The sequence below is a fragment of the Eschrichtius robustus genome, chromosome 13, assembly GCF_028021215.1.
Source record: "Eschrichtius robustus isolate mEscRob2 chromosome 13, mEscRob2.pri, whole genome shotgun sequence".
In the NCBI taxonomy this organism is placed as follows: Eukaryota; Metazoa; Chordata; class Mammalia; order Artiodactyla; family Eschrichtiidae; genus Eschrichtius; species Eschrichtius robustus.
In genome coordinates, this window is record NC_090836.1 from 99,734,780 (window position 1) to 99,760,970 (window position 26,191).

The 26,191-nt window shown below is 39.6% G+C and overlaps 1 protein-coding gene across 1 annotated transcript; it reads left to right on the forward strand.

Annotated features, from left to right (window-relative positions):
* The first annotated feature begins 1,342 nt into the window (after positions 1–1,342).
* WBP2NL (WBP2 N-terminal like) lies at positions 1,343–25,385 on the forward strand. Its single transcript, XM_068561767.1, has 6 exons — positions 1,343–1,404; positions 11,589–11,697; positions 11,958–12,099; positions 12,267–12,359; positions 16,811–16,921; positions 25,123–25,385. Exons 1-6 carry the CDS (start codon positions 1,343–1,345, stop codon positions 25,383–25,385), a joined length of 780 nt encoding a protein of 259 aa, XP_068417868.1.
* The last annotated feature ends 806 nt before the right edge of the window (positions 25,386–26,191 follow it).

The following is a 26,191-nucleotide window of genomic DNA, read 5'->3' on the forward strand; positions in this document are numbered from 1 at the left end:
CATTAAAGTAAAAGGATGAGGTGTGGAACTAGAACGGCAAGGCCACACCAAGATGGAGGGAAGTGAGAAGATCTGAGTGACAGAGCAGTGTGGGAATCATAAAATATCACAGCTGAAAGAAACCTAAGAGTTCTTCTAGTTCTTCCTTCAAACAGATATGGAAACAAGTCCAGAAAGCATAATCGTCTTGCCCAAGGTTGTACACTTAGTTACCAAGGCAGAACAGGGCCTAGACCTCAGTGCTTGTTCCACTGCTTCACGCCATTCCTATTGTAATCATGCTTTAAAAGTATATATATACCTGGGATTTCCCTGGGGGTCCAGTGGTTAAGACTCCACATTCCCAATGCAGGGAACACGGGTTCGATCACTGGTCGCGGGAAGATCTTGCATTATGCTTGGTGCAGACTAAAAAAAAAAAAATTAAAAAAAAATACATATATTTCTGAAATCAGCATACATCTTACAACTGATGTCCGTTTATTTGGCAACTTTTTTTCCTTCGAGTTACGCTTTAAAATGGTGCATTTTACAATTGACAACATCTTAAATTTGATGAAATATGGTAGGTAGTCCAGAAGATGTTAACATCCTTCTGTTTGAAGCCCTCTGGTGCTATTGGTGAAGCTTAAAGGAAATAAGAATACATACAACATTTTAGTCTTAAAAGCAATTCTGGTATAACGTATCCCACCTGATCCTCACAGTCACCCTTTGGAGGAGGCAGGGCAGGTATGATGCGTGCCACAGAGACAAAAGGCTCTCTCCATCTTGGAGCTGGAACGGACTCACACAGGGTCGAAATTCCCCCTTTGATTTCCTGACCCAGCTCACGCACCCTTTCCCGGATGCTGCCTCACAAGAAATCGGCTCTGATCCCAGGCTTTCTTTGGTGGAAGAAAGTTCTGCTCGCCTTAGGAGAGGTGAGGAATCGTTCTGACCCTTTCTGCAAAGGGCAACAGCTTCCTGACTCAGGCCAGGGAGGGGGTAGGAAAATTCCACTTTTAATTTTGATTCCCGACAGGACCAATTCAAGTTCATACCCGTGGGCAGGGGGGCAGCCACGTAGGGGCCAAGACAGCGAATCGCTGTCGAGGAGGCCCCTCATCACTCACTCCTCTGCGCTCCGGGGGTGGAGTCAACTCCCTGGACCCGCCCCCTTTCCCATCAGGCTCTCAACCTTGACTCCGCCTGGTCCTCTGACCAAGGCCCCTCACGTGACCAGCCGCCTCAGTCCCTTACGCCATAATCTCCGCCCTCCCCTTCAGAGCCCCACCCAACAGCTTGGCACAGGCCCCGCCCCTTCCCATCTGAGGGGCGGCAGGAGCGGCCCTGGGGCAGGATGGCGGTGAACCAGAGCCACAGCGAGAACCGTCGTGGGGCCCTCATCCCCTTCGGCGAAAGGTGCGTGAAAGGAAGCCTGCGGAGCTGTCAGAGGAGGCAGCAGATGCACGGGGAACTGGCGGCTCGCAAACTCTCAGCGCCTCAGGGACTTTCCCGCCCTTTCCGCGTGCGCAGCGGGCGTAGCTCCGCCCCGACGCTAGGGCGCGTGCTGCCTCGCGGGTGTTCGGGATGTGAAAGCGGGAGCGGGGGCCGTCGCACGTGTGAAGGGCGCGTGCTCAGGGAGCGAGGCGCGTGCTGCCTCAGAAGAAAGGTGGACGTGCAGTGGTGGGAGTGGGGAGTCGCACCGACCCTCCGGGTCGCGTGCGGCCGCTGTTAGTGCGCTACCTTTGTAGAGTGACGGGAACAAGGTCCCAGGCTTCTGGGAGGTAGAAGAGGCGTGAGTGTCTTTGGGATCTTTCTGGAAGGATCCTGAACTGTCAGGGGCCTCTCCTCACTCTCAGAACTTCGAAAAGCCCTCTCTCGTCTTCGCCCCAACCAAGGAGATGACTGGTCTTACTTTTTTGAAAAGATCAGGACCGGAAGAAGACGCGTCTAGGAAGAAGGATGCTCTCTTGCCTCCCATGCGGCCTTGGGGTTTGCACCGATCGCTCTGTGTGGTGCTAGCGGTGACCGCCGCTCGCCCCTCTCCTCTCGCCTCTGTCAGGCGCAGCCCGGAGCCGCCCATTTTCACCTCCCCACCTAACACCTCGACTCTGCTCCACTCCCCTCCTTCATCCCCCGCCCCCATTTTTCCAGAGGCCTGCTCCATCTCCCCGGCACTTCTTAAAAGTGCTCCTCTCTGCTCCGATTTGCCCTCATTTTCCTTTGCGCTCGCCTAGCAGTGAGACTCTGAAACCCAGGGCTGTGCTCAGGTGAGGCAGAGCACACCTACGTCGCTTTGAATGCATCTGTCGGGAAGACCCTTTAAGTCAGTACCAACTGCTGATGTCCAGATCTGTTTTCTATGCTTCCTTCCCCAGAATATTTTCTTGACAGATTTATACGCGCCGTCAAGGCGGTAGGTTCTCCCTTGCTCCTGAAGGACCGCTGCTGTTTGTTCAGTTTTGTAGTAGGAGATGATTGCCCACCATTCTGACCGCGTGCACACTGGCCTAGAGAACGCTGACCTGTGTGCCTGTGGCTCTGTGCCTCGAAGCCACTTCTAATCTGGTGTTTGGGTGTCTTCTCATTCAGGCTACGAGTTTGTCTGTCTGCTTTTCTGTTTGTGTGCTGGAGGCAGGGAATGAAGCATGGTTTTAAAAAATTGTGACATATACTGATTTTATGGTCCTTTGAATTACGTTTGTGGGGTCCTTTGCGTGCTCTTGAATGGTTAACCATAGCCGAGCACTGTGCACGGGCTCTATCTGCTCTCTGCAATGCTCTATCTGCAATGCTCTATCTGCAATGAGGATCAGTACTCGTTTCCTCCTTTCACAGGTGGGAAAACTGAAAGAGAAGTAATTTGCTTAAAATCACATGGCCAGTGCATGTGGGAGAGCTCTGAACTTAGGTACTGTGCATTCACTTCTCTACTCTGGCTGCCCCTCTGAAAGGAAAAGGACTGCTTCTCTTCTTTCTTCTCAGCAAAGAAGTCTCTGTAGGTGCTCTGGCTTCCTGGATAAAAACCACTTTAAAGAAATAGCTTGAGAGGGAGAAGATTGGTTATATTTTGACTTCTCTGGACTATTCACAATACACAGTTGAGAAATTCATCACAGCTTGGCTGTGTTGCGTGGAGATTTTTTTCTGATCCCAGCTAAAAAGTCATAAATGTGTGGGCCAGACTCTACTGGTAAAAAGGGAAGACATTGAGTTTTGTTTGTTTTTAAATCCATATTCAAAAATGTGTGCAGGTAAAACCATGTAGAAAAATAGGGAAAAATTTTAAATTACCCCAAATTCCTACATCCAGTGCTTTTTGCATTTTGGTATGCATCCTTCTGTACTTTCCCTTGTGGAAATATACACACCTTCCCCTGTCAGACTGCTTTGTAACTTGTTTTTCTCATTTACCAATGTATTAGGGATGCTTTCCAGTATCGTTATCTACATCATTATTTTCAATGTCTGGTACTCCAGTATGCATACATATTTGCTCAAGCCCGTATCTGGGATAGTCTGATTTTTTTTTTTTTTTTGAAAAGGAGGATATATTCTTTCTTTTTTTTTTTTTCGCTGCGTTGGGTCTTCATTGCTGCTCGTGGGCTTTCTCTAGTTGCGGCGAGTGGGGGCTACTTTTCATTACAGTGCGCAAGCTTCTCATTGCGGTGGTTTCTCTTGTTGCGGAGCATGGGCTCTAGGCACGCGGGCTTCAGTAGTTGTGGCACGCGGGCTCAGTAGTTGTGGCTCGCAGGCCCTAGAGTGCAGGTTCAGTAGTTGTGGTGCATGGGCTTGGTTGTTCCACGGCATGTGGAATCTTCCAGACCAGGGCTGGAACCCGTGTCCACTGAATTGGCAGGCGGATTCTTAACCAGTGCGCCACCAGGGAAGTCCCGGATAGTCTGATTTTAATGTCATTGCTGCAGTGAACTTTTTTTTTTTTTTTTGCAGTGAACTTTTTAAAGATTTATCTTTGCCCACCTGTCAGAATGTTTCTTTCAGATATATTCCTGAAAGTGGAATTGTGGGATCAGAGGACACAGATGTTTTAAAAAATATTTTAAAAATATATTTTTAATATGAAAATCCTTGTCAAAATATTTTAAAATATTAAATATATTTTATATTTAATATATTTATAAATAGAAGTACATTTATTGCAAAATTACCCTACAGAATTATATCAAATTACATTCCTTGTAATACTTTGAGTGCCCAATGCCAACACCCTATGTTAATCTTTGATAGCTCTGCCAGTCTGATCATGGAATCTGAATAATGAAATCTTTTTTTAAAGCTTAATTGCTAATGAAATTATTTTTGTCTTATGGTTATTGGCTATTTATATGTATTTGGTAAATTTTCTTGGTTCATAAATGTTCTCCATTTTTTTGCTGAGTTGTTCATTTTTTAATAAATTTATTTATTTATGTATTTATTTATTTATTTTTGGCTGTGTTGGGTATTCGCTGCTGCATGCAGGCTTTCTCTGGTTGTGGCGAGTGGGGGCTACTCTTGGTTGTGGTGTTCGGACTTCTCATTGTGGTGGCTTCTCTTGTTGCAGGGCACAGGCTCTAGGCATGCGGGCTTCAGTAGTTGTGGCTCGTGGGCTCTAGAGCACAGGCTCAGTAGTTTAAGCCCGTGGCGCACGGGCTTAGTTGCTCCGTGGCATGTGGGATCTTCCCAGACCAGGGCTTGAACCTGTGTCCCCTGCATTGGCAGGAGTATTCTTAACCACTGTGCCACCAGGGAAGCCCCCTGTGTGTGGATTTTAAAGGTTTTCTACATATAAGATCATGTCATCTGTGAACAGAGTTAATTTTACTTCTTCCTTTCCAATGTGGATGCCTTTTATTTATTTTTCTTGCCTAACTGCACTGACTAGGACTTCCAATTCTATGCTGATTAGAAGTGGTGAGAGTGGGCATCCTTACCTTTTTCCAGATCTTAGAAGAAATGCTTTCATCTCTCACCGTTGAGTATGATGTTAGCTGTGGGCTTTTCATAAATGGCTTTTATTATTTTGGTGTAGTTTCCTATGATTCCTAGTTTGTTGAGTGTGTTTATCATGAAAGAGTGTAAAATTTTGTCAAATGCTTTTTCTGCATCAATTGAGATGATCATGTGGTTTTTTGTCCTTCATTTTGTCAATGTGGTAGATTACATTGATTGATTTTCTTTAAAAAATCTATATATTTAAAAAATTTTTTTATATTAAGTTTTATTCTTTTCCTAACCTGTCCCTATTCTCTCCACAGCCCCCCACCCTGGCCCCTTGCCTCTGGCAACACCCTACTTCTCTGTTTCTTTGAGTTTGACTTTTTAAAGATTCCACATTTAAGTGATTCCATGCAGTATTGTCTTTCTCTGTGTGGCTCTCTCTCTGTGCATATATATATCTATCTCACATCTTCTTTATCTGTTCATTCATTGATGGACACTTACATGGTTTCCATATCTTGGCTATTATGAATAATGCTTCAATGAACATGGGAGCACAGATAATTGTTTGCTATCCTATTTTCATTTCCTTTGGATATATACCCAGTAGTGGGATTGCTGGATCATAAGGTAGTTCTGTTTTTATTTTATTGATTGACTTTCATATATTAAACTATCCGTGCATTCCAGGGATAAATCCCAGTTGGTCATGGTGTATAATCCTCTTAATGTGTTGTTATATTCAGTTTACTAGTATTTTTTTTTTGAGGATTTTTTACATCAGTATTTTTCTGTTTTTTCTTATTGGAAGTTTCTTGACTACTGATTCAGTCTCTACCTGTTATAGGTCTATTCCAATTTTCTTTCTTTAGTCAATTTTGGTAGTTTTTTTCTAGGAATTTACCCATTTAATCTATGTTATCTAATTTGTTGCCATACAATTGTTCATATATTCTCTTATAATCTTATTTTAAATCTCTGTAAGGTCTGTGATAACATCCCCACCTTCTTGCTTTTTTAAAAAAATGTTATTTATTTATTTATTTATTTTTGGCTGCATTGGGTCTTCGTTGCTGTATGCAGGCTTTCTCTAGTTGCAGCGAGTTGGGGCTGTTCTTCATTGTGGTGCACAGGCTTCTCATTGCGGTGGCTTCTCTTGTGGAAGAGCATGGGCTCTAGGCAAGTGGGCTTCAGTAGTGTGGCTTGCAGGCTCAGTAGCTGTGGCGCACAGGCTTAGTTGCTCCGCGGCATGTGGGATCTTCCTGGACCAGGGCTTGAACCCATGTCTCCTGCATTGGCAGGTGGATTCTTAACCACTGCGCCACCAGGGAAGCCCGACATCCCCAGTTTCATCCATAGTTTTAGTAATTTGAGTTTTCTTTTTTCCTTGGTCAGTTTAGCTAAAGATTGGTACATTTTGTTGATCTTCACAATGAATTAACTTTGGTTTCATTGATTCTATTTTTCTATTCTTTATTTCATTTATCTCCATTGTAGTCTTTATTATTTCCTTCCTACTGCTAGCTTTGGGTTTCATTTGCTTTTGTTTTTCTAGTTCCCTAAGGTGGAAAGTTAGATTATTAATTTGAAATCTCTCTTTTAAAAAATGTAGGCATTAAAAGCTATAAATTTCCCTCTTAAGCACTGCTTTTGCTGCATCTAAATAGTTTTGGTATGTATGCTTTTGCTTTCATTTAGATCGAAGTATTTTCTAATTTCACTTATGATTTCTTCTTTGACCCATTGGTTGTTTAAGAATGTGATGTTTAATTTCCATATGTTTGTTACTTTGTCAGATATCCTTCACTTAATTTTTTTCTAATTTCATTCCATTGTAGTCATAAAAGATATTTTGTATGATTGCAGTCTTCATAAATTTCGTGAGACTTGTTTTGTGGCCTAACATATGGTCTGTCCTAGAGACTGTTCCATGTGCACTTGAGAAGAATGTGTATTCTACCTTTGTGGGGGGAGTGTCCTTATATGTTAGGTCTAGTTGACTTTTGTTAGATGTATCCATGCTTATCATTGTTGTATCTTTTTGATGATTGACCCTTTTATCTTTATAGAAGATTCCTCTTTGTCTTGTAATAATTTTTAAGTCTATTTTTTTCTGGTATTAGTATAGCCACTTCAGTTCTCTTTTGGTTACTGTTTCATGGAGTATCTTTCTCCATCCTTTTACTTTCAACCTATTTGTGTCTTTAGATCTCAAGTGAGTTTTTGTAGACAGTCTATAGTGGTAATATGTTTTAAAAAAATATATATTCTACCATTCTCTGCCTTTTAATTGGGGACTTTAATCCATTTACATTTAATGTAATTATTGATAAGGAAGAACTTAACTTCTGCTCTTTTGCTATTTGTTTTCTATATTTCTTATATCATGTTTGTTCCTCAGTTCCTCCATGAGTGCTTTCTTGTGTTTAACAGATATTTCTTAGTGTACCATCTTGATCCTTCTTCATTTCCTTTGGTGCATGTATTTTAGTTATCTTCTTTGTGGTTGCCCCACAGATTATGTTTAACATCTTAATTTATAACAATCTAGTCCAAATTAATACCAACTTAGTTCTAATTATATGTGAAAACTTTACTCCTACATAGCTCTGCCCTCTTATATTGTGATTGTCACAAATTACATCTTTATACATTGTGTGCTCATCATTATAGATTTATAATTATTGTTTTATGCAATTGTGTTTTAAATCATATAGGATGAAATGAAATGAACAAATCCAAAATGCATTAATACTGATTTTTAATTTACCTATGTAATTATCTTTCCCAGTGTTCTTTATTTCTTGATGTTGATTTCATTTACTGTCCAGTGTCTTTTTATTTCAGGCAGAAGGACTTCCTTTAGAATTTCTTATAGTTCGGATCTAGTAGTGATAAACTCTCTCAGTTTTTGTTCACTTGGTAATGTTTTAATTTTTCCTTAATTTTTGAAGGATAGTTTGGCCAGATATAGAATTCTTGGTTGACAATTTTTTTTTCTTTTTAGCACTTTGAATATTTCATCCCACTACCTCCATATTTTCTGGTGAGAAGTCAGCTGTTTGTCTTATTGAGGATTCCTTGTGCATGATAATTTTCTTCTCTTGCTGCTTTCAAGATTCTCTGTATGTGGCTTTCAGCAGTTTGATTGCAGTGTGTCTTGGTGTGGATCTCTTTGAGTTTATCCTACTTGGAGGTTGTTGAGCTTGGATGTGTAGATTCATGTATTTCATTAAATTTGGGAAAACTGTGGACATTATTTGTTCAAAAATTCTTTATTCCCCCTTTTTTCCTCTCCTCTCCTTCTGCCAGTCGCATAATACATATGTTGATATGTTTGATTGTGTTCCACAGGTCTGTTAGACTCTGTTCCTTTTTCTTCATTCTTTTTTCTTTCTGTTACTCAGGTAGTAACTATTAATCTCAATTGACCTATTTTCAAGTTCACTGATTCTTCTGCCTGCTGAAATATGCCATTAAGTCCCCCACTACTGAACTTTTTATCTCAGTTATTATAGTCTTCAACTCCAGAATTTCTATTTGGTTCCTTTTTATAATTTCTATCTTTTTATTTTTGTATTCTCTATGTGATGAGACATTGTTTTCATCCTTTTCCTTAAGTTATTAAGTCATTGTTTCTTTTAACTTTTTGAATATATTTTAAATAGTTTATTTAGAGTCTTTGTCTAGTTAATCTAATTTCTTGGCTTCCTCAGGGGCAGTTTCAATTAATTTTTTAAAATAAATAAATTTATTTATTTATTTATTTATTTATTTATTTATTTATTTATTTATTTATTTATTTATGGCTGCTTTGGGTCTTCATTGCTGCGTGCCAGCTTTCTCTAGTTGAGGTGAGCAGGGGCTACTCTTCGTTGCGGTGCTCAGGCTTCTCGTTGTGGTGGCTTCTCTTGTTGCAGAGCATGGGCTCTAGGCACATGAGCTTCAGTAGTTGTGGCTCATGGGCTCTAGAGTGCCTGCTCAGTAGTTGTGGTGCACGGGCTTAGTTGCTCTGTGGCATGTGGGATCTTCCCGGACCAGGGCTCGAACCCGCATCCCCTGCATTGGCAGGCGGATTCTTAACCACTGCACCACCAGGGAAGTCCCATACTTTCTTGTTTCTTTGCATGCCTCATGATTTTTTTTTTGTTGAAAACTGGACATTTTTAAAAATTATAATGTGGCAACTCTGGAAATCAGACTCTCCCTCTTCCACAGGGTGTTGTTGCTGCATGTTGTAGTTACTGTTTAGTGATTTTTCTGAACTAATTTTGTAACGTCTCTATTCTTTGTCATGTGTGGCTAATGACATGTGTGGCCTCTTTTATGTTAATTTAGAGGCTAGCTAGTGATTTGACAGTTTACTTGTATGTTTGGAACAACAACAACAAAAATCTCAGCCTTTGCAGATGGACTGTGTGTGTGTGTGTGTGTGTGTGTGTGTGTGTGTGTGTATTGGAGCCTGTCTTTATCACTCAGCTAGGCAGTTTAAAACTCTGTCTTAGCTTTCACTGCCTGCTTGAGCAGAGCCTCACTGTCAGCCAGAGGTAACAGTTTTAGGGCCTTCTCAGGTTTCTTCTGAGCATGAACTCAGCCCTGAAAATGTATGTGTGGTGCTTTCTAGATTCCCATGAACATGTCAGAGGTTTTCAAAGCCTTTATTCCTCAAAGCAGCTCATTTCCCAGTCTTTCCTTCCTCACTTTTCAGTTTTTTTATTGTTTGCCCAAAATGTCATTCTTTGCCCCAGATATCAGCTCTAACACATTTGCCTTGAAATGTTTTTGACAAATGTGCCCTAGGTAGCTGCCTAAGTCCTAAGAGAGTTTTGAGTTAGGCACATGCCCTTAGAGCTAGTCCTCTAGGAAGCCACTGGACAGGTCAAAACAGACAACCACAGTAAGGTCTGTTCTCCTCCCTCCAGTAGTGGGCACCTATACTGAGATTGTGGGTTGTGTTGTCAAGGCTGTTGCCAAACTGGGGAGTGGAGGATAGTACTAGGGTAAGTTAAAGTGCACAAAGCTCTCTTATTGACATTCAACTATTTTTTTCTTGATTAAACATTCCCCTAGTTGCTATAAACTTTTGATTAAATTCTAGAGTTCTAGGCTGACATTTAGAGTTCCTTATTCCACCATTTTTGCTGACGTCCTATTTTTTCATAGTCTCTTAAAAAGCCCTTTTTATCCATGCACCACCATCCTAGTTCCTGTTCTTATTACCTCATATCAGAACTATTTTAGGAACTCTTAAATGGATCCCTCTGACATACCACCACTTCCTTGATCATGTGAGTTCCCTGCTGAGACAGCTGCAAGTCACAGTTCTGCCTTGCCTATTGAATGATGTCTCCAAGCTCTAGTCCCAGCATGATTCCAGCTTTATCTCACTATTCCTCCCAGTCTCACTTCCATGCTGTTTTGATGAATCCACACAGGTAGGCTGCTCCCAAGTACGCAGTTTTCTTTCCACTGCATACCTCCATTAATGCTGTTTGCTCCCCATCAGGATTTTCCCCTACCCTCACTTCTGCCTACTGAAACACTATTCATCTCTTAAGAATCAGCTCAATGGGACTTCCCTGGTGGTCCAGTGGTTAACACTGTGCACTCCCAATGCAGGGGGCACAGGTCAATCCCTGGTTGGGAAGCTAAGATCCTGCATGCTGCACAGCATGGCCTAAAAAAAAAAAAGAATCAGCTCAAATGTCAACCTTTCTGTAAAGTCATTCCTAATTACTTCAACCAAGAGCTAATCTCTCCTTCCACCAAACTGCCATGGTATTTTTGTTCCATTTATGTGATGTATGTCATATATTTCTTGCATTATTACCTATATTCATGTTTTCATTCACTCATTCTTTCAATGTTTAGTAGTACCTACTTATATATTTATAATTTATATATATAAATTACTAAGAAAGGGAAAAAACCCAATAGGATTCTATGAGTAAGAATAGGACGAGTCCAAGTTTTTCAGGTTAGGAGTGCAGGGAGAACACGACAGACAGAGGGAACATGTCAGAGGGTTCGGGAGCACTCTGTGTGTGCCTTACGTTCTTTACCAGAGTCCAAGAAACATTTCCGTTAACAAAGTGCTTTATACCAACTGCATAAGAAGTAGAAGAATTAATGAATATACATTAAGAATAGAATTAGGTTTGATAAGAAAGAAGAACCCAATGGGGCTTCCCTGGTGGTCCAGTGGTAAAGAATCCGCCTTCCAATGAAGGTGAAGGTGGGTTCGATCCCTGGTCGGGGAACTAAGATCCCACATGCTGTGGGGCAACTAAGTCCGTGCACCTCAACTAGAGAGCCCTCGTGCCGCAGTGAGGAGCCTGTGAGCCACAATGAAAGATAACGAGTGCCACAGCTAAGACCCAACACAGCCAAAAATAATTAATTAATTAATTAATTAATAAAAGAGTGGGGGAACCAATTTTTTTTAAAAAAAGAACCCAATGATGAAGAAGAAGAAGTGTGAATTTTCAGAGAATAAGATCATTTAAATTCCTTTCTATTTTAATAAAATAGTAGTAGCAGCAGCAGCAGCAAGTAACATTTATTAAAATCTCCCTCCAGGCTAGGATCTATGCTAAGAGCTCTGTTTGTATAATTTTATATAGATTCTAAATTGTGTGCTGTCTGCCCTGTCTTTTCTGCAGTGTCTTGAAACAGCGTCAGGATGTGGACCTCTCCTTCCTACAGCAACCAGTGGGATCTGATCTCTTTAATGGTACAAAAAAAGGAACATTGTTTCTCGCTTCATACCGGGTAATTTCTACTTCTACTTTGATCTGATTAACTCTGCATTTGTTTTCCTTAAAATGGAGACAGGTTAAACATTGACTTTCAAAGTATTTTAAACCATTTCTCCTTTGAGATTTTCCATGTTGAAGTGTGATGGAAGAAAATTGGTGATGTTTCTCAATTAGGCCAGAATGCCAAAGCAGCCTTAACTTCAGAATTGCTCTTATATGTCTCAATCCATGGACAAATTGCATTCCTTTTCCAAAGTTTCTTTTCTCTCTTAGGTGATCTTCGTGACTTCACACTTAGTCAATGACCCCATGCTTTCTTTTATGATGCCATTTGGTCTGATGAGTAATTGCACCATTCAACAACCAATCTTTGCCCCCAACTACATTAAAGGAACCATTCAGGCAGCTCCAGATGGTAAGTGTCCCCCCTCAGAAGTGTATTTTTTCTCAAAAGCTTCCAGAAGGTTTAAGATTCAGACTTGGCCCCTGCTTCATTGGATAGTACTTCTCTTGGTGTTTGTGGCAGTCCTTCTGTTACAGCATGCCAGCCTCTTAGTGAGTGTGTGCCATTTCTTCCTCCAGGTGGCTGGGAAGGACAGGCTATTTTTAAATTATCCTTCAGAAAAGGAGGTGCCATTGAATTTGCCCAGCTGATGATGAAAGCTGCCTCTGCTGGTGAGCGATGCTGATAAAATTATCAAGCGCTTTGGGGTTTGGGGGCCTGTGTAATTGAAGTAAGACTGTTAACTAGTGACGACTTCTGGCCTCTGTGGTCAGGCGGTTGATATTTGCACATGTATTCAGTGGGCATTTCCTGAGCCTACCGACTATGTGCCAAGTAACATACTACGTGCTAGGAACACAAGATTTAGTCCCTCCCTGTCCTGAAGGAGTTTGCAATCTAATGGGAGCTTACCGTCAGACACCTGAACAACTAATTATACCTGATAGTCTTTTGTCCATTTAAGTGCCGGTCTCATGTATCACTGAGTAGTCTTGTTTTCGGTAGGGTTGCCTTGGCTCTTCTTCCTCTGGCATGGTTTTTTTTTTCTCTCCTTTCTGACTTTGCCTTTGCTTCTCTTAGGTTTAATTCCCATCTTCCATGGGACTAAAGCATGGGAAGAGGTACCATCAAGCCCTGCAGCACTGATCTAATGGATGTACCAGAGGATACAAATAATCTTTTTATGTTATGTTTTAATTCAATCTAGCCTCACTTTATATCCCTCATTCTCTCACCTTTTGTACTCCAATCCAACTGGATTTCTTTGTGCCTTGCTCTCCCATCTCTGAGCCTTCATGCTATTTGCTCTGTCTGGAATGCTCTTCCCCTTTCTCCCTTGCCTTCTCCACCCCCAACTCCAATCTAGTTGAGACAAACACAGTCCAGTAGAGATAGACATATGCAAATACATTATCCTATCTTATGGCATGTGCTGTAATAGAGGCATGGACAAAGTTCTGGGGACACACAGAAGAATGTAGTGAATTTTCTACCTTAGAAGACTGACTGGATCATGATGCTATAGACCATAGTCAAGAGTATAAGAGATAGTCTAGGGAATTCCCTGACAGTCCAGTGGTTAGGACTCGGTTCCATCCCTGGTCAGGGAACTAAGATCCCGCTAGCGACGTGGCCAAAAAAAAAAAAAAAAAAAAAAAAGAGTATAAGAGATAGTCTAAATTGGAGAGGAAATGAGTTCAACTTTAGACATAGTAAGTAATACTAGCTAACATTTATTGAATGCTTATCATATACTGGGCAGTGTTCCAAGGCCTTTACATGTGTTAATTTATTTAATCCTCACAAAAACTTATGATGTAGATTCTATCATTATCCCCAATGTATAGCTGGGGAAACTGAGTCAGTGATGGTTATATAATTTCCCAAGGCTATACAGTTAGCAAGTGGTGGAGCTGGAATTTGAACCTTAAACCTACTCTCTCTCTCTAAACTTTTCATTTTGAAAAAAAATCAGATCTATAGAAAAGTTTTAAGAATATTACAATGAACTCCCATGGACCTTCATCTAGATTAACCCATTATTAACATTTTCCCACATTTGCTTTTTTAAAAAAAATAAATTTATTTATTTATTTATTTTTGGCTGTGTTGGGTCTTCGTTGCTGCACGCAGGCTTTCTCTAGTTGCGGTGAGCGGGGGCTACCCTTCATTGCGGTGCACGGGCTTCTCATTGCGGTGGCTTCTCTTGTTGCAGAACATGGGCTCTAGGCGCGCGGGCTCAGTAGTTGTGGTGCGTGGGCTTAGTTGCTCCGCGGCATGTGGGATCTTCCCAGACCAGGGCTCGAACCCGTGTCCCCTGCGTTGGCAGGCGGATTCTTAACCACTGCGCCAGTAGAGAAGTCCCCACGTTTGCTTTATGTTATTCTTTTTTTTTTTTTTCTGCTTTTGTTTGAACTATTTGGGAGTAAGTCATAAAGATCATTTCCTTCATTTCTAAATATTTGAGTGTGTATCTCCCAAGAACAAGGGCATTCTCTCATCTAACCTCAGTGTGCTTATCAAATCAGAAAATTTAACATTGAAACAATACTATTGATTATTCAGATTCCAATGATTGATCATTACTATTCCTAATTCTAATAGCATTTTTTTTTTCCGATCCAGGATCTAATCCCAGATCACATGTTGAATTCAGTTGTCCTATTTCTTTGGTCTCCTTTAGTCTGGGCTCAGCCTTTCTTTTTGTCTTTCATGACCTTGACATTTTAAAAAGAATACAGCCTTATTGTTTCGTAGAATATCCCTTAATTTTTGTTTGTCTGTTTCCTCATGACTATATTCAGGTCACGTATTTTGGCAGGAATACTGTATAAGTGATGTTGTGTCCTTTTGAGCCTACACTCTTAACCCCTGCACCATATTAAGTGTGAGGTACACAAGCTGCTAAAGGCAGTGGACATGCAGCTTGGAGCTCCAAAGATGCACTGTATCAAGACGCTGATTTGGAAATCCTCAGCACACAGGTCATCTCTGGAGCCATGTGAATGATGGGCTCATTCAGTGAATTAAGGATGGTATGCTCAGGGTCCTCAACATTTAAGGGATAGGTAGGGAGGGGTGACCTTCAATGGAGATTGAGAAGGGGCTGATTGAGAGGTAAGAGAAGAATCAAGTGAGTTCATTATCCTGGAAGTCAAGGGAGGAGAAAGTTTCAAGCATTACTGGGTGGTCATCTGTCAGCTGCTGGAGAGATGTTTGGTAAAATGAAGACTGAAAAATGTGCATTGCATGTGGAAATTTGAGGTTTTTGGCAGAATTATCAAGAGATTTCAGTGAACTGCTGGAGAAGAAAGGTGATGAAGAACCATATTAGAGAAAATTGAGGAGTAAGAAAATTTGTTGCAGTTACTGTTAAAAATACAGTGCAAATATATAAAGGCCAAGGAGTTCACAAGCTGTACCCAACTAGCAGCTCTTCATGGTCCAGAGGGCAGACAGCATCTGGAAGCCTGACATTGGATAACAGGGTGTCCTACAGACAGAGGGAGTGTAGCTATGAAGAATCCGGGTCAGGGGACACTTGGAAATCCACTTCCCCTTTGCTACAGATGTCTGGGGAACTCGGGACAATTGCATTCTGGGTCTTGAGTTCACTCTTATTTTTGGCCTCACAGTACCGAGGGGCTTATTTTTAGGATTATGAGATAAGGGTCAGGCAACTTCAGGGGATTCTCTTTGTGCTCTCATTAAGTTCTGCTTCTTGGCCTGCAAATGTAGGTCAGTGTCTCAGCCATTGCACAGCCCCTTGGAAAGGATTTAGGCAACTTATATGAACTTGGCCCAATGTCTGGAACTGCTCTGGGTCTGATTATGTCATGGTTTAGATGTGGAAACCTGTGCCTACTCCCCTGGCAAGAGTCAGGTCTTGTGAATGGGCTTCCTTGAGGCCTTTGGAATTAATTAAACACCCATCATGCATCATGATCTGATTATTTGACCAGGAAAGATTCCTTTCCCCTCAGCAGAGTTGCTTTGTCAGGGCTCTTTGATTTAAGTTTTTAGCAAACATGTATTGAGTACCTATTGTGTGCCAAACACTAGGAGACACAATTGGGAACACAACAGTGAACGAGACATAAGTACATAGTCCCTGCTTTTGTTAAACTTACGGTCTAGTGAGAGTCATATAAGAAATAAGCAAACATGTAAGTGAATAAAATAATTACTTATTATGAAAGGGGATACTAATAGAATATCGAAAGGGAGGGTAACAGGGAAGGATGGCAACTTTAGATTCAGAGTGAATTAGTTAAGATAATGCTAGCTATTGAAACAGATAAACCCCAAATTATCAATGGCTTAAGATAATGGATATTACTGCTTATATAAAGGCCAATCAGCAGGAGTGAAAGGGGGCTCTGTTCCACATAGCCCTTCAGGGACCCAGGGTAATAGAGTCTCTGCCATCGTTAACACATGGCTTCCAAGACCTCTTTGGGTAGCCAGAAAAGAGGGGAAGACAGTAAAGATCTCACCTGGGAAGTTTTCATGGGTCAGGCCTGGAAGCAGTGTACATTACTTCTGATCATATGCCATAGGCCAGAAATTAGTGTGGCAGGCTGATAATGGCTCCCCAAGGTATAATCTGTGTCCTAATCCTCAGAATCTGTGAATGTTACCTTGTTTGTAAAAAAAAAAAAGAAAAAGTCTTTTCAGATATAATTAAGGATCTTGAGATGAGGGGATTACTCTGGATTATTCAAGTGGACCCCAAATACCATCAAAAATGTCCTTTTAAGAGAGATGCAGAGGGAGACAAACAGAAGTGCTTTCTTCAGTACTGCCATTACATTGGTCTTTAATGGACTTATCTTGCCAACTTGATAGAATCCTCACTTGGAAATTTTTTCTGAATACCTATCATGGTGGGTGTTATCTAGGCCTTCAATAAGCACAGGCAAATATACACAATCACTGCCTTCAAGAAGCATACAGTTGAGGACAAGGGCAATATATATGTTTAATCTTGTATCCTGGGAACATTGTTGGACACACATGTAAGGTGATGGTTAATACTCTGTTAATTATTTGGTTGATAGCTGCTGTACATCTGACTTAAAAGAACTAAAGAGTCCCTATTTTGCCAAACTTGTCTTCTCAGCTGCCAGAGGAATTCCACTTGGAAGTGTAAATTACTGGTTCGGCACTTCAGGACTCTATATAATTACTGCACGAGAGGGCATGATGTGCACCCAACAGACGCCTTGTCCAGGTAAGATATGGCATGGAGGTTCTTCCTGGGAGGTGGAAAAGTATGCCAGGGGCTCAAAGATCTATTCACTGCTACCTTGCCTCCAATTCTGCTGCAGGAGAAGCAGCAGAGGTTTGGGGGGCTGGAAAATGGTTGAGTCCATGACTTCATTTCCAGACTAAAACCCAGTGGCAAGTCAGTGAGTGACCAGGCTTCCGTTTCAGGTTTACTTTTAACTATAATGTACAAATATGGAGCATACCTGGGCAACTCCCATCAGTGGGAACAGCCACTTCCTGCTTACAGCCTGAGCGGAAACATGTGCTCTTGCCAACTTCCCCCTTCCCCTTTCACACAAGCATAGCCATCATGCTTGTGCCATACCCTTCAACCTCACTGAGGACTCCAGTCCTGGGCTTTATGCCCTGTACACTTTCCTTTAACAGTCATGCCTGTCCATAGCTGCTGAGTCATGTTCCCAGGAGACATAGATCAGTGATTCTCAACTGTGGTCCACAGTCTGTTGGTGGACCACAAAAAGTCTCCTAACAGGTTACAGCAGACCCCCAAATGCAGGCTGTTTCTTGGGTTCTCCTTGGAGCGTGACATACATGTCCATCGGCTTATTTAGTTTTGTATACAACTGAAGGATAGTTATCTATAGTCTTAATAGTTACCTTAGTTTTTAAGGGTTACTAAAATCTAATATTCAAAATCTAAAAGTAAGTGTTGCTAAAGTTTTATAAAAAAGTTTTTGAGTTGAAATTCACATAACATACAATTAACCATTTTTAAATGTACAATTCATTGGTATTTAGCATATTCACAATGTTGTGCAACCGTCAGCTCTCTCTGGTTTCAAAAGTTTTTGAGGACTTCCCTGGCAGTCCAGTGGTTAAGACCACGCTTCCACTGCAGGGGACGTGGGTTTGACCCCTGGTCGGGGAACTAAGATCCCTCATGCTGCGTGGCAAGGCCAAAAAAACAAAACAAAACTTTTTCATCACTCCATAAGAATACCCCATACCCACTAAGTAATCATTCCCCATTGTCCCCTCCCCACATCTCTTGGTTTCCTCTAATCTGCTTTTTGTCTTTCTGGATTTGCCTATTCTGTGTATATCACATAAAAGGAGTCAAGCAACATGTGACCTTTGTGTTTGGCTTATCTCACTTAGCATAATGTTTTCAGGTTCATCCAAGCTGTAGCATTATCAGTACTTTATTCATTTTTTTGTGGCTGACTAATATTCCATTGCATGTATCACAGTTTGTTATCCATTCATCCATTGATGAACATTTGGCTTGTTTCCACCTTTTGGTTATTATGAATAATAGCTCCTATAAACATTTGTATATAGGTTTCTGGGTGGACATAAGTTTTCATTTCTCTTGGGTATATACCTAGGTTTGGAATTATTGGGTCATATGGTAATTTAATGTTTAACTTTTCTGAGGAACCACCAAACTATTTTCCACAGCAACTGCACTATTTTGTATTCTCACCAGCAATGTACAAGTTCCTATTTCTCCACATCCTTGCCAATGCTTGTTATTTTCCTTTTTTTTGGCTTGTTGTTTATATTAAAGCCATCCTAGTGATTGTAAGGAGATATCTCATTATAATTTTAATTTGCATTTCCTTGATGATCAATGATGTTGAACATCTTTTCATGTGCTTGTTGGCCATTTGCATATCTTCTTTGGAGATATATCTATTCCAGTCCTTGCCCATTTTTAACTTGGGTAGTTTGTCTTTTCATTGTTTGAGTTGTAAGAGTTCTTTATATATTCTGGATATCCTTATCAGATATGGGACTTGCAAATATGTTGCCCATTCTGTAGGTCATCTTTCACATTATTGAGAATATCCTTTGATGCACAAAAGTTTTAATTTTTGATGAATTCATCTATTTTTTTCTCTTGTTACTTGTGCTTTTGGTATCAAATTAAGAATCCATTGCCAAGTCCAGTGTCATGAAGATCTACCCCTATGTTTTCATCTAAAAGAGTTTTATAATTTTGGCTCATATTTCAGTTATTGATTCATTATGACTTAATTTTTTTTAATTTTAAAGAATAGTTATTTATTTGGCTACACTGGGTCTTAGTTGTGGCACATGGGATCTTTGTTGCTGCACGCGAGATCTTTTAGTTGCGGAATGCAGGATCTAGTTCCCTGACCAGGGATCGAACCCTGGGCCCCTGCATTGGGAGCACGGAGTCTTAACCACTGGACCACCAGGGAAGTCTCTATGAGTTAATTTTTGTATATGGAGTAAGGTTAGGGTCCAACTCTATTCTTTTGCATGTGCTTATCCTGTTGTCCAGGAATCATTTGTTGAAGACACTATTCTTTCCCCACTGGGTGGTCTTGGCACCCTTGTTGAAAATCAATTGGTAATAGATGTTTAGGTTTATTTCTGGACTCTCAGTTCTATTCGCATTGGTATATGAGTCTATCCTATGCCAGTACCACATTGCTTTGATTACTGTAACTTTGTAGTAAGTTTCAAAATAGGGAAGTGTGAGTCCTCCTATTTTGTATTTCTTTTTCAATATTGTTTTGGTCTTCCATGGTCCCTTATAGCTCCATATGAATTTGAGAATCACCTTTTACATTTCTGCAAAAAGACCATTAGAATTTTGATAAGGATTGAATTGAATTTGTAGATCAGTTTTGGAGGAATTGCTATCTTAATTTAATATTAAGTCTTCTAACCCATGAACATAGGAACTCTTTTTATTTATGTAGGTCTTCTTTAATTTATCTCAGTAATGTTTTGTAGTTTTCAGTGCACAAGTCTTTTTAAAAAATATTTATTTATTTATTTGGTTGCACTGGGTGTTAGTTGCAGCATGCAGGCTCCTTAGTTGTGGCATGCAAACTCTTAGTTGTGGTACGCATGTGGGATCTAGTTCCCTGACCAGGGATCGAAGCCGGGCCTCCTGCATTGGGAGTGTGGAGTCTTATCAATGCACCACCAGGGAAGTCCCAAAGCACAAGTCTTTTACCTCCTTGGTTACATTTATTCCTAGGTATTTTATTCTTTTGGATGCTATCGTAAACGTAATTGTTTCCTTAATTTCCTTTTTGGATTGTTTATTGCTATAATTATGGTTTTTTAATTAACCTTTTTATTTTGAGATAATTGTAGATTCCCATACATTTTTGGAAATAATACTGAGATATTCTTTATACCTTTTACCTAGTTTCTCCCACTGGTAACATTTTGCAGAACTATAGTATAATATCACAACCAGGGTTTTGACATGGATACAATAAAAATGCAGAACATTTACATTACCACAAGGATCACTCCTGTTTGTCTTTTTATAGCTACACCTGTTTCCCTTCCTCCCCCTCCTCTTTAACGCATGGCAACCACTAATCTGTTCTCCATTTCTATAATTTTGACATTTCAAGGTTGTTATATAAATGGAATCATGTAGTATGTAAGCTTTTGGGATAGACTTTTTTCACTCAGCATTATTCCTCAAGATTCACCCAGGTTGTTACACGTATCAATAATTTGTTCCTTCTTGTTGTTGAGTAATAGTTCATGGTATAGATGTACAAGAATTTGGTTAACCATTCAGCAGCTCAAGTATATCTCGGTTGGTTGCAGGTTTTGGTACAGGTTTTTGTGTGAACATAAGTTTTCATTTCTTGCCCATTAGGATGGCTGCTATCAAAAAAAAAACAGTAAACAACAAATGTTGGCAAGGATGTGGAGAAATTGGAATGCTTATGTACTGTTGGTGGGAATATAAAATGGGACAGCCACTGTGAAAAATAGTATGGAGGTTCCTAAAAAAATTTTTAATGACCCAGCAATTCCACTTCTGGGTATATAACAAAAGAATAGAAAGCAGGGTCTAAGAGACATTTGTACACCATGTTCATAGAAGCATTATTCACAATAGGTAATAAAATGAATTAGGAAGTGTTCCCTCATCTTCAATTTTTTGGAAAAGTTTGAGAAGGATTGGTATTAGTTCTTTATGTGTTTAGTAGAATTCAACAGTGAAACAATCAGGTCCAGGTGTTTTCTTTGTTGGGAGATTTTTTAAAATTATTGATTCAGTCTCCTTACTAGATCTATACAGATTTTCTATTTCTTCATGATTTAGTGTTATCGGTTTTAGGTTTCTAGGAATTTATCCATTTCTTCTGGGCTATCCAATTTGTTAACATACTGTTGTTCATAGTAGTGTATTATAATCCTTCTTATCTCTGTAGAGTCAGTAGTAATGTACACACTTCCATTTCTAATTTTAATAATTTGAATCTTCTCTTTTTTTCTTGGTCAGTCTAGCTAAAGGTTTTTCAATTTTGTTGATCTTTTCAAAGAACCAGCTTTTGGCTGCACTGATTTTCTCTATTGTTTTTCTGTTCTCTTTTTCATTTATCTATGTTCTAATTGTTATTATTTCCTTCCTTCTGCTAGCTTTGGATTTAGTTTGTTTTCTTAGTTCTTTAAGTTTTTAAGTTAGGTTGTTGACTTAGTATCTTTTTTGTTTTTTAGTGTGTTTTTAACTATAAATTTCCCCCTTAGCGTTGCTTTTGCTGCATCCTTTGAGCTTTGGTATATGGTGTTTTTTGTTTGTTTGTTTGTTTTTAATATTTATTTATTATGGGGGGTGGTGGTGGGATGAATTGGGAGATTGGGATTGACATATATACACAAATATGTATAAAATAGATAACTAATAAGAACCTGCTGTATAAAAAAAATTTTTTTTAAAAGCTCAAAAATTTTTATTTATTTATTTGGCTGCACTGGGTCTTGGTTGTGGCATGTGGGATCTTTTAGTTGTGGCATGGAAACTCTTAGTTGTGGCCTGTGGGATCTAATTCCCTGACCAGGGATCACACCCGGGCCCCCTGCATTGGGAGCACTGAGTCTTAGCCACTGGACCACCAGGGAAGTCCCGGTATGTTGTGTTTTCATTTTCATTCATCTCTAAGTATTTTCTAACCTCCCTTGTGATTTCTTCTTTGATCCATTTGTGGTTTAAGAGTGCGGTGTTTAATTTCCACAAATTTGTAATTTTTCCAGTTTTACTTCTGTTGTTGATTTGTAAATTCATCCCTTTGTGGTCAGAGAAGCAAACTTGGTATGACGTCTATCTTTTAAAATCTATCCAGACTTACTTTGTTGCCTAATATATGTTCTATTCTGAAAAATGTACCATGTATACTTGAGAGGAATGTGTATTCTATTGTTGTTGGGTAGAGTGTCATATATATGTCTGTTAGATCCAGTTGGTTTGTTGTGTTTTTTACGTCCTCTATTTCCTTATTTATCTTCTGTCTGGTTGTTCTAGCCATCATTGTGAGTGAAGGATATTGAAGTCTCCAAATATTATTGTAGAATTGTCTATTTCTTCCTTCAGTTCTGTCAGTTTTTGCTTCATATATGTGATGGTCTCTCATTAGGTGTGTAAATGTTTATAACTGTTATATCCTTTTGCTGTATTGAACATTTTATTAATATGTAATTTCCTTCTTTATCTCGTAATCTTTTTGATATAAAGTCTATTTTGTCTGATATTAGTATAGCCACTTTTGCTCTCTTCTGGTTACTATTTATGTGGAATATCTTTTTCCATCCTTTTACTTTCAATTTATTTATGTCTTTGTATCTAGAATAAGTCCCTTATACACACAGCATGTAGTTGAATCATGAGTTTTTATTCATTCTGCCAATCTCTGTCTTTTGATTGGGGAATTTAATCCACTTACATTTAAAGTAATTACTGATGATGGGGACCTTACTTCTGTCATTCTATTTGGTTTCTATATGCCTTATAGCGTTTTTGTCCCTCATTTCCTGCATTACTGTCTTCTTTTGTGTTTAGTTGATTTTGACTCCTGAACTCCCTGACCTCCCTTCTATGCCGCCAGGACCCACGCGGCCTGGATGGGGCTTTGGAGGGGGAGGTACCAGTCTGGGAGCTCAGCAGGCTCCCCGGCCCGAGTGGGCCAGGCAATCACCCTCCGCTCCTCTTCTGCTCTTCCCAGAGAGTCCCTCCCGCCTGCTTCTCCTGATCTCCCCAGCCTCAGGGGCACTGATCCTGTCTGGCCTCCACTTCTCCTCCCCACTCAGTCTCCCTACGACCTACTGGTTCACTTTGGGGTTCCTCCCGTCTCCTTGGGCATCGGAGTCCCCCACCAGCGGCTGGCAGGTGCCTTAGTTGTGGGGAGATGCTAACTGCTAACTCCATGTCTTCCCACACGGCCATCTTGACTCCCACTACTCTCATTTCCTTTTGTTTATATTTCATAGCTGTTCCGTGTGTGTGTGTGTGGCTACCATGGGGGTTACATTTAACATCCTAAAGTTATAACACTAATTTGAATTTTTACCATCTTAACTTCAGTAACATACAAATACTCTGTACCTTTACAGCCCCTCTGTCTTCACCCCTTTCAGTTGATGTCACAAAACTCATTTTTATACATTGTGCCCCAAAAAACATGACCTAATAATTCTTTTAAATGCATTAGTCTCTTTAGTTATGTAGAAAACAAAAATGGAATTACAAACCATTGTTATAATAATATTAGCTTTTATAATTGCTCAATGATTTACCTTTATTGATATCTTTATTTTTTCATATGGCTTCAGATTACTGTCTAGTGTCCTTTCATTTCACCCTGTAGGACTCCCTTAAGCATTTCTTGCAGGGCAAGTCTAGTAGTAATGAACTCCCTCAGCTTTTGTTTATCTGGAAACATCTTAATTTCTTTCTCACTCTCACAGGAGTTTGGCCAGATATAGGATTCTTGTTGGACAGTTTATTTCTGACCTCCAATGTTTCTGATGAGAAATCTGCTGACTTTCTTATTGAGGATCTCTTGTATGTGATTATTCACTTCTCTCTTGCTGCTTTCAAGATTCTCTCTTTATCTTTGGCTTTTGAAAGTTTGATTATAGTGTGTCTCAGTGTGGATCTCTTTGAGTTCATCTTACTTGGAGTTTATTGAGCTTCTTGGATGTTTATATTCATGTCTTTCATCAGATTTGGGAAGTCTTCAGCCATTATTTCTTCAAATATTTTCTCTACATCTTTCTCTCTCTCTTCTTTTTCTGGAACTTCCACAATGTGTATGTTGGTCTGCTTGGTAGTGTCCCACTGGTCCCTTGGGCTCTGTTCACTTTTCTTCAGTCTTTTTCTTTCTGTTCCTCAGTATCAACAATTTTTATTGTCCTGTAGTCAGGTTTACTGATTCTTTCTTCTGCCTATTCAAATCTGAATGTGAATCCCTCTAGTGAATTTTTCGTTTCAGTTATTGTACTTTTCAGCTCCAGAATTTTTTTGTTTGTTTCTTTTCTTGTTAGGTTTTCTATCTCTTTATTGATATTTCTATTTTGTTCATATATAATTTTCTTGACTTTCTCCACATTTTCCTTTAGTTCTTTGAGCATCTTTAAGACAGTTCTTTTAATGTGTTTTCTATATAGCTTAAACATAAATATGGATTATAGAAAAATAACTTGACAGTTGTCCATTCACACTGACACAGTTAAATTACTTAGGGAATGTAGCCAAGGAAATAAATAAAACCCATGTTTATTATAATATTAATTGGAAATTTGGAAGCAACATGCTCTCCAACAACCAGGGAGCACTTATCATAAGTAGCACTTATCAGCATGATAAAATATAGTCCAGCTTTTAATTTATGAAATACATTAATAATATAAAGAACTTTCTCATAATGTCAAGTAAAAAGAGCCAGATTTTTAAAAAATTGTATGTTTGTTATAATCATGATTGTATAAAAAAGATTAACAGAGATCCTACCAATAAATGCACCAAAATATTAAGTTTTTGTCTTTGATGATGGAATTATAGATGACTTTTAAAAATTTATCTCTTCTCTATTTCCCAAATACATATTCCTCATTGAACATTTATTACTTTTTTATCATCAAAACAAACTTTATTAAGTTAAGTATGTATCTGGGTACAACTATAAGTAATGTAGAGATATAACTATAGGGTTGTTTTCATGTTGATTTGAATTCTTCCACAACAAGAAACGATAAAGCCTTCAGCTGGTGATGGCTGAAGAATATGGCTTCTGCATTTTTCTGCCTGAATTCTCTTCCTGTGTCAGTTTGCTTCAGTATTATTTTTTATCTTCTACCTCTTTCTTACTTATTCCTTGTCTAGTCTAAAAATGACTAACTGATTTTTTTCCTTCTCAGCATACCCAGTTGTGGTCTACAGACCCCCACCACCAGGATATGGAGCCCCACCTGTGGGATACGGAACCACACCAGTGACATATGAAGCTCTGCCTGCAGGATATGGAGCCCCACCAGCTGGAAATGAAGCCCCACCTCCAACATATGAAGCTCCACTTGCTGGAAGTAGAGCTGCCTCTTACAAATCTGTGGCAGCCCAGCCGGAGGCTTCTCTTCCATCTACCTCGTCTTCTCAGGCTCAGTTACCACCTTCTAAGAAGTAAACATTGAAGACTCACCAAGCAAAGGGCACCCTAAAACTGAAGTCACAATAAGAAGGATGACTCAGGTATGTGGTTAAAGGCCTGTCTCAGCTAGTTGTCACACCCTTTGGAAAGGCAACCTTAGGGGGAAGATGAAACTTTACTTCCATGCCTAGATTTTAGAGGCAGAGTCAACTCTTTATTAGATGGGCTAAAGGAGAAGTAGAATTGTAGAGCTAATTCTCCAATAATTTGGTGTACTTTGGGCTGCATTTTTTTTAACATGCCTTGAGTGAGTGTGGAAAAAATGTCCTGCATTTTCCCCTCCCTCATTCAAGATACATTTATTATGCTCATTTTGCTAGGAACTAAGATATATATTTAAAAATATCAAATTGAACACTTTGTTGTTTTTCATAGCATTATTTATATTAGTGAAAGGATGGGACAACTTAAATTTTCAATAGTGAGAGAGAATTTCACAAATTATGGTATATCCATACAATGAAATATTATGCAGCCATTGAAAATGATATCTAGAGGTAGGGGAAGGCTTCTTTAAGAAGACCAAAAACAATGAGGAAATAAAGGAAAACAGTGATAAATTTGACTATAACAAAATTTGAAACTTCTGTATGACCAAAGTTAAAAGATAGGTAAGAGACTAGGAGAAACTGATTTCCAATATATATATTAAACAAACAAATAGTTTGTAGTCAGAATATATGAACTTCTGCAAATCAACCCAAAAGAAAAAGTGGACAAAAGATGTGAATTCTCAATTAACTGAGGAAATAGCATGACGAAGAATCATTTGAAAAGATGTT